The sequence below is a fragment of the Notothenia coriiceps genome, unplaced genomic scaffold, assembly GCF_000735185.1.
Source record: "Notothenia coriiceps isolate Sejong01 unplaced genomic scaffold, NC01 NC01_scaffold00026098, whole genome shotgun sequence".
NCBI classification, from domain to species: Eukaryota; Metazoa; Chordata; class Actinopteri; order Perciformes; family Nototheniidae; genus Notothenia; species Notothenia coriiceps.
In genome coordinates, this window is record NW_011358799.1 from 489,041 (window position 1) to 497,660 (window position 8,620).

General features: G+C 41.2%; 1 protein-coding gene across 1 annotated transcript; it reads right to left on the minus strand.

Moving 5' to 3' along the window:
- Window positions 1–1,280: 1,280 nt before the first annotated feature.
- prcp (prolylcarboxypeptidase (angiotensinase C)) lies at window positions 1,281–7,658 on the minus strand. The gene is made up of 5 exons (XM_010784050.1): window positions 7,637–7,658; window positions 6,591–6,763; window positions 3,865–4,032; window positions 3,559–3,746; window positions 1,281–2,373 (listed from the first exon to the last, which is right to left on the minus strand). The coding sequence occupies exons 1-5, from the start codon at window positions 7,656–7,658 to the stop codon at window positions 2,157–2,159; spliced, it is 768 nt and encodes a 255-aa protein (XP_010782352.1). The 3' UTR covers window positions 1,281–2,156.
- Window positions 7,659–8,620: the final 962 nt, after the last annotated feature.

An 8,620-nucleotide genomic window follows, 5' to 3' on the forward strand; every position in this document is an offset into this window, starting at 1 on the left:
AACTGAGAGCATTTGACTTGTTTCTACTCCTGAGACACTTAGTATGAGGTCAATTGTTAATTTATTCCTTTAATATATTTTATTTGGCCAGAATCAATGAGGTCAAACGATTGCATTCTCTAAATCTCATTTGGTTTGGTGCTTTGGGGGAATTTTAATTTGGAGAAAAGCATTAGTAGTCTGCAGTGCCTTTTCCAATAATCACATTGCTACACAAGACCCATATTTTTTGGATAAAGTCAAACACTACAACCACACCCTCTGTCCCTGGGAATGTCCTTATTCCGCAGCACCCAACTTAGAGGGAGAAGGGTGCAACGTGATGTGACACACACAGGCTTAATCTCTTCCTACTACTGTGTGGTCCCTTGTCTGAGCAGGGACATACTCAGAGTTTGGGGTCGAGAGAATACTAATAACACCTTTGATTGATGGCCAGTGTCAGAGACTAAGAAAAGGCTGGCAAAATTAATGACCTCTCAAAGTCCTGAGAAAAGTTTTAAGGATGGCATTTAGTCCGTCCTCCCCCATGTTTAGCTAGGTTTCTTTCTACTGGGATGTCTGAAATCCAGTCAAGCCTGTGACAAAATGCGGAGAAGTCAGGCTTTGTGCCTCCCGGTAGAAAATCATCCCACATACCAGTGCAGGACATGTTCCCCATCTGCTTCACAAAGTCATGTTATGTCAGAGCTTTAAAAGAAAGGGGGGGCAAGAATAGTTCAAAGGAAATAAAAAAAAAAGCAAGAGTGTTCATCGCCCGTCTTAGTATTTTTGTGACATTTGAATATTTTAGCTTGACATTTAAAAAAGAGGGAATAAAAAGGAGAACTACAAAAGGATTCTTGGTTTCTGCCTTCCCTCATCCACTCACCGCTTCACTCTTAACCTTCCATCCGCCCCTCTCCACCTCCCTGGCACCCCAGGAGTTGTATTAATAATATTACTAGCAGGGGGGAACAAACCAGGGTCTATGGGCTGGCTCTGTGCTGCAATTTAGGGCTTTAATGGCAGGCAGTGAATGAATGCGTGCCAGGGGGAATCCCACAGGTTGGTCGGCAGGGGTGAGGTCAGCAGGCGTAGCTGCAATAATCTCCCACCACTGACTTTATTGGCCTCCTCCGATTGGGCTTTTATTAAATCTCAGCCGCATGCAATTGTTCCTGCTAGGTGGAAGTAACTCTTAAGTCTCAGTGTCTCTAAAACAAGACAAAGAGTGGGCTCAACATAGCAACAGTACATCTAAACATGATTAAAAGACACTAAGAAAGACTATATGACCGTATCATAAGCAGGTTTTTAATCAGTTAGTATGGAAGACTTCTTTGGAACGACAGCATTTTAGATAAAGCTAGTATAAGACATAAATAGACATCTTAAAAAGGCCAGGAGGACACTGTTCTGTGAACAATAACATATCAAATTTAATAGCAGACTTTGTGCAGAGTATGTTTAAAACAAACAGAATGATTTTCTTTCTATTTGGTGCCAAACTATTCTCCTGAGAAGTCTTAGAAATGTCAAGAACTAACATCAGACTGTACACTCATTTGAAAGAACAAATAGATCTGAGTCTCAACAACAAGAACAACAAATCCCTTAGTTGCTGACAAAAATTGAATACAAGATTTGAATAACTGAGTGTATCTGTGATTATTACACTGACAACAGGAAAACACTAGCTTGGAGGCAGAGAGGCCATAATGGGTTTTTGGCAAATTTTACAGGGTAGAAAAAGAACAAGGCGAGGATGATCCAGTCTTTTCATGATGATAATGTGATTACATGATTGAACAAAGGAAGACATTTAGACAGCACTGTTATCATAAGCATATCTCGTTTTTCTCTCATACCCCTGTAGCCCTTTGACATTTAAAAGTTTGGCATAAAGAAATGGAGTGTGCTTCTATCGGACAAAGAAAATGATTAAGATTCTAAAACACCACCATTTGATTAATGACATGGTTATTAAAATTAAAAAGGGTTGTTGATTTTTTTTAATTTATAAAAAGGTCATCTTTCAAAGTGAAAAAAATCTTCCCCCACATTAATTAAAAAAGGCACACAACTTGGCATAATGATCCAGAGGTCACCCTGTTGAATACCATGTCAGATCAATTAAAGCTAGGTAATCCTGGTAGGGGGACATTGTGCTGCTTTCAGGGTCTGGGGGGGGGACGCAGTTTGGCCTGGCTTATCCACTCTCGGAAATACTTCACCTCTAACGCCCGGGCATGGCGGACTGGAGCTGTGTCCTGGGCGTTGCTGTAGCGGAGGTCCAAGTGATGGGCGCCGTCAGGAATCATTATGGACACCAGAGAATCTGTGATGTTGTGGGTCACTCCGCCAGAAGACCACGGGTCCAGTCCTCCGTTACTGAAATACAACAGCATAGGATCAGACAATGTTTACCACGAGGTCGACTCAGGGTATTTAGAGCTACACAATAATTGGGGACTTTGGTAGAATTGTTTTGCAAAGTATACATTTTATGCACATAAATGTTTGTTTTTTCTTTATCTTCTAAGCTACACAAAATTAACAGGTGGTTCATTTATGTAATTACTTAATTAAACTTGACTTTCAAGTCCAACTGGTATTTCCAAGTACGATTATTGTTGTAAAAAGTCAATCGGATCCCTTTCATTTTCCCAAAGAGCCTTATAACTGCCAAGAATACAGTGATATGATAAAAAAGCTTATTCAAATAGTAGACGGAATGCCAACTTAAGGTTTCAAACACTCTTAAGCCCGTAACTCATTAGCAAAATAGTTATTTTTCCAGTTGTTCTATTTCTGCTACCAGATAATACATACTGATAGCTAACAGGGAAAACATCAGGCCTATCCTCTTCCTGTTTTGGTTGCAAAATGGTTGAAGAGCCTTAGCATTCATTTTCCAGAAGATCATAAACCAGAGGCTGCCAGTTGTATAGTGTAAGCTAGGCTAATAGAAACCCAATGTAATTGCAGATTGTGTTATTATTCCGTAGCCATTATATCAACATTTACCTAATAAGGACAAGCTAAAAGAAAAACATGTCACTTTAAACCGCCAGAAATTCCCACCAAAAAAACATGTGGCCATGGACATAAAATACAGAATATGAAAAAGACAAAATGTGCTACACAATATAATAAAACACTCAACTGTGTATGTCAGCATCTGTCAACCTCTCATGTGGGCGGTAAGATACTGCTGTTCCTATTTTTGAGCGCCTTTCTTTAATGAGTGGCATTTGTTATGACATGTATTTCAGTTGCTTTGAAAGCTCACACGTTGCATTTCTGAGTGCCACCCTGTTTATTGCTTGACTAAAGCTGCTAATTGGTAGTTAACCTAACAAGACCCACCTCAGTGTTTGTGATTGAGCCACATCAGAGTCAGTCCTTTTTCATTTAAGTTTTACATACTTCATTCTACCTCATGTGGCTACCCAGGTGGATACTTTTTGTGAGTCTGCAATAAAAGCCAGTCAGAATCTGCAGTTTAAAGACTCTGACTGCGCCTGCCAAATCCAGGAAACACAGGGAGCCTTCTGTCTGCCATTTTATTTTTACCTGAAGATGATGTTGCTGTGGGAGGCGATGTCCTTCGCCCCATAGACTGTGCCTGCCCAGTCAGCTCGCGGCCTGACACCAAACATGGCGTAGCACTCATCAGAAAAGGCCTGGAAGTTCCACTCCTCGGGTTCAAACATATCCTGGACGCCATCTGTGCACATGGGCATTACCATCTCTGTGCAGGCCTGGGAGAGAGGGAGTGAACACATATTCATTGTGACAGGTAAAGCTGCCCTGTGCCACATCTGGGCTGTGATTCATTCAAAATGACACGCCTGATCCCTGCGCTGTGTGTCAGCTCACCTGGTAAAACCAGCCGAGGAGGCCCAGGCTGCCGGTCGCTGTCTGAGACGTGTTGAGACAGGAGGAGCTTCCGGTGTAGTTGTAGTAGACCTTTGCTGCCTCCGAGACACCGTGCAGCAGCTGGAAGTCGGACACAGAGGGATCCAAAGCAAGATGCTTGCAGACCACCTTGGAAATGATAACACAGGAACAAGAAAACACCAAGAATTAACAAGAAGTTTGTGATTGCGTTAGAGTTTAGACAAGCTGTATACCTTCCTGTGGTCCTCAGATCAATGATCTCAATTATGTTGGGATAGGGGGGAATTTGATCCAACTGCAACAAAAACCTTACTTTTATTATAAATGTATAATATCCACGTCTTCCCGTGTTGCATTTGTAAATGTATAAAACGTTTTAGCTATTTATTATCTAAGAAATTAGGTTTTCTATTGACCATACATTCCAAAAAGAAGACTCAAACTTGTGATAATGAGAATAAAACCCAAGTCTAACACAACATTTATATTTAATTAGAATTTTGGAGGACAATAATTGTTGACCGGTTGACGGGAAAACAACAAAAAGTTACAGATAAATACAGCGGCATGCCTTTTTCTTTTTTAAACTTAGAAATATAAATATCTTGTTCCCGTATGGTTCTCCATATTGTTTACAAGACTGGACCTTGTTTTCTTGTGGCCCATAAAGTGTTTTTCCACATAAAAAGTGGTGGCGCCTGATTAGCATATGAAATTCCTTGGAATCAACTTGAATTTATGGCTCTAATCTTGGCACGGGAGGAAAAAAGCGTCCATTAACTTTAAGGCAATGATCTACATTTTGCTAAGCTTTGCTGTCCGTACGGCTATTTTGTTAACCATGGTCGATCTCTCGGAATAAGTAGCATGGATGATAAATATTTGCGTTTCAGCTTTTGTTTAATTTCACTGCGAGTTGTTATGGTTGCAGTGGCAGAGTTGGCTGTTGTTCTGCACTCTTTGTGAGGCGGAGAAACTGGGCTTTCTTGTATGGAGGTTGGAGGGGAGCTGAGCTAGTGTGGAGTCTGTTACTAAGGCTTTTGTCTGAGGACTGGGGAGGAGTTGGTGGTCGATGGATGAGGAGGGCCACAGACATGTCCAACCAAAGATTTATACTGTGAAAAAAAACACTGCAATTGCTCCAAAGCATCTTCTCCCTACTTTTCAGATAGGATTAGGCTTATACATTCATCTCTGCCAACAGATTTCCCTCCTCTAAGCCCTCAATACCCCGTTCTCACACTCACTCAGATAATCACATTAGCTTTGTCATTAAAAAAGCTCCTCTTTGCACCCACTGCCTAAACCGCTTAAACCACCCATAGGGGTCGCATACATTAAAGGCACAGAGCCAAAAAACTCAAAATGACCATTTAGGGTTTATTTCACCTGACATGGTTCTCCTGGGTCTATTCAGCGGCTCAACGATAACCAAATAAGCAGACAAAAAATGTATCACACGACTAAAAGTTTTAGAAAGTCTGCTGGAGGAGGGGTGTCGAAGCACCAAAACAGAGTTGGGGGGTCAGCAGCAGAGCTTGGTTTATTCACGTGACATGCCAAGGTGACATCTAGAATACACTGAACTGAAGTCAATCAGCCTCCGCAAGACAACCGCTATACTGTCACCGGCTCTTTTACATAAAAACTGTTGGAGCTACATATTGCTTTATATTATTTAATAGTTAAACATTTACTTTTCTTGCTATTTGTGTTTATAGTAAATGTATTCTTGGTTAGTATCGTTATTGAAGTGAGTTAAAATAGTAGTTCTCTTATTTTGAAGGCATGTTTGGGCATGGGGTGATTAGAGCATCTGGTGTAATGCTATATATTGGAGACAGGTGGCGGTGGGAGTAGAGCACTAGTAGGCACACTGTTTTTTACCAGTGTAATTCAAGCAGGATAAAGAAGAAAAGACATAGGAAAGGCATATAGGAAACCTGTTCATTGTTCTTTTGTAAATTATATTGGATCATGGAATAAAATGCACAAATGGAGATTCTTGTCTGGACTTGGATCATTGCCCTGCGTAAGATTCGCTAACTCGTGCCTCAGCGGCAGTGATATTTTAAGTTTATGATCCGTTTTATTTCTATATGATTTTGGTCGCTACAAAAACAAATGACTTTTTGTAATGTTGTGAGTTAAAAAAAGAAAGAAAGTAATGAAAGTTGCTTTGTTTTTGCAATTTTGGCAAGTTATGTGATTATTTTTTCCCAAAAAAGTGTCCATTGAAGTATGTGTAACAGTGTCTTTATAAATGAGAGCGGTGAGCTTTTTGTTTTGATGGCCTCACAAGCTGCTCTGGGCAAGTGTCCTCTTTCTGTGCCGCCATGTGAGCGTCCTCAGAGGAACACCTCAGAGATCTGAGGGAGTGTGCAGATGAAAGGGGCATTGGTATGACACACCAAAAGAATAGTGGCTTACTTGTCGCTGCTCATCTAAAGAATACTTAAAATCTAAAAAGGAAACCAGACCCCTTATGAATATTAATGAAGTTAATTGACAGCTTTTGTAAACAAAGGCTTCAACGACCACAACAAACACTTCGGCGTCTGAATCACGATTCACTGCAATTTAGGGCAGGCCAAGTCAGCCGCTTCACCAAGGACAAACTTCATTTCAAAAGTAAACAGTGACAGTAAATGAATTTAAAGTTTAGCAGGAACTTTAAATTGTTTTAATAAAGTAGATGTTTGTACCTCGATCGGCCAAGGAGGAAGAGGCTGCAGAAAGTTTGCCTCGTAGGGATAGTCCACCATAGCCAGATTCACCCAGGTCTCCTGAAGCCAGTTCTTGAAGCCCACCGCATCGTTCCTGTTCTTAAGAGGCGCGCATAAACTGAATTCCTCTGACAGCCACTGAAGACCAGATGCTTTTAAAAAGGAGCAAAAGAGGTTTAAATGTCATCACTTTAGCAAATCCATTTTCATGTAAAGTGCATTTATGTCTACTACTGGGAACTAAAATGTGACATTCTCGTTTTAATAAAGATAAACAAAGGTTATGTTGTTAGCACTTAAGGACTACAGCTCTCTTGTGTCGTTATAGGATATGATTGAATCCTCAGGATAGCTTTAACTGCAGAATGCTAATGAAATAACAATTATACCATAGTGGTTAGAGTGAAAGTGTGCTCAAATTTAAGGAGCAAATATCCAAATGAATTTGTGAGTAAGCACTTTATATTTTAACCATCAAAGTTAAATCAAGTAGCACATTTAAACTTTTTTTTTTTCTAAGCTAGGAATCTCAAGTCTTTAGGACAGATCAACCAAAATACAGCAACAAACAACAACATTAACACAATCTTCTTTTTCACATTTTTTGGGCTAACATCTTTGTGGGGGAAACTTCTGTAGCAATGGAGAGTCAGGACTCAGAGAGACACGAGGAGAGCTGGAGCTTTGATGGCAAACACTGGTGGTTTATTTGGGGTTACGGCCAGAGAATTGACAAAACAGGTGGTGTGTCACGAGTTGACCACAGCGGTTGCCAAACCAATTCTGAAGACTCTTCTGCAGCTCAGGTTTTAACTAGTTCGAGTGTTATAATCAACATTCTTCATCAGTGAGACTAAACAATTATGGACCCCTGAATCTAACTAGAGCTTCATCCATAGAAAAGAAAGTGCGCAGGGAACCTACGTCCTTGACAGTAAACTACCTCATGGCGCTTGGTGCTCTGTCATAGACTGGCAACAACAAATGCGCCCAAGGCTCCTCCTTAAGAGAGATAGCAGCAATACCCAAGGCGTAGACCCATGCCATGGGAAAGGAGACAGTGAGAGAAGAAATGATGAACTGTGTCAAAGGTAAAATACCTAAGCAAATTATTCCTTAATAATTCATTCTTAATGTTTACCATGTTTAATTTTATTTTGGCTGATAATGACAAACACCAGGAGCCTCATTTATAAAGCCTTGCGTAGGATGGATGACGTGGGAAGGTTGCTTACGTAGGACAAAGCAAAATAATCCGCACAGACATTTGGCGATTCATAAAAGACTGCGTAACCGGCGCAGGACTGCGTATGCACTTCCTACGCCGGTTTCCCTTTATAAATCACAATCGACTTGAAATGCGGGTGGCAGCTTTTGCAGCTTGCACGTAGACGCCGATGGTTTGGCCTATAAATAGTCAAGAACGCCGTATTCGGATTCATTGTTTTCCCCGGCATTGTTGAGCGACTGCAGTTAAGGTGAAGATCGCAGAAATGGCGAGCAGAAACGAGCTTAAAAAAACATCTCACACCGTGTCAGATTTTGGTTATTTTGGGGAGGCGGGAGGTAGAAGTCATATTGTTTGGTGGATGCAGTTAAGAACCAGAGTAGCAGCATGGAGGTCGGATCGGTCACCAAAATAAATAAATAAAGTGTGGTCGAAAAAAAGGTTAATGACAAAATGAATACACATAGCCTAACATTCCTCAGGCAGTGTGTTTGTACCGGACAGGGAGACACACCCTTGAGGAGAAACTGTAAGAAATGATCGGGGAATCCCTCCGGAAGGTGGATTCATGACGACTGGATCTGAGATTATTTGTTTGTAGATTTGTGTTTGGTGTTCCAGCGTTGATCAACAAACTATAGCTGATGTCCCAATTCAGAGGCTGGGTACCTCCTGGAGGACCCGAGCCTCGCTGTCGCAGAGGACCCAGCGGTTGGCCTCCGCGGACTGCGAAATGAGACGTACTACGGAGGCATGTCGCTTGTACGTCACGGCTTAACCC

Excerpts from the sequence above, each read along its gene's own strand:
- prcp (XM_010784050.1), bottom strand. The coding sequence starts at position 7,658 with ATGGCATGGGTCTACGCCTTGG. Across the intron at positions 4,033-6,590 it reads TTCCTCCTTGGCCGATCGAG|GTGGTCTGCAAGCATCTTGC; the intron begins GTACAAACATCT and ends ATCATTTCCAAG. Across the intron at positions 3,747-3,864 it reads TCCTCGGCTGGTTTTACCAG|GCCTGCACAGAGATGGTAAT; the intron begins GTGAGCTGACAC and ends CCTCTCTCCCAG.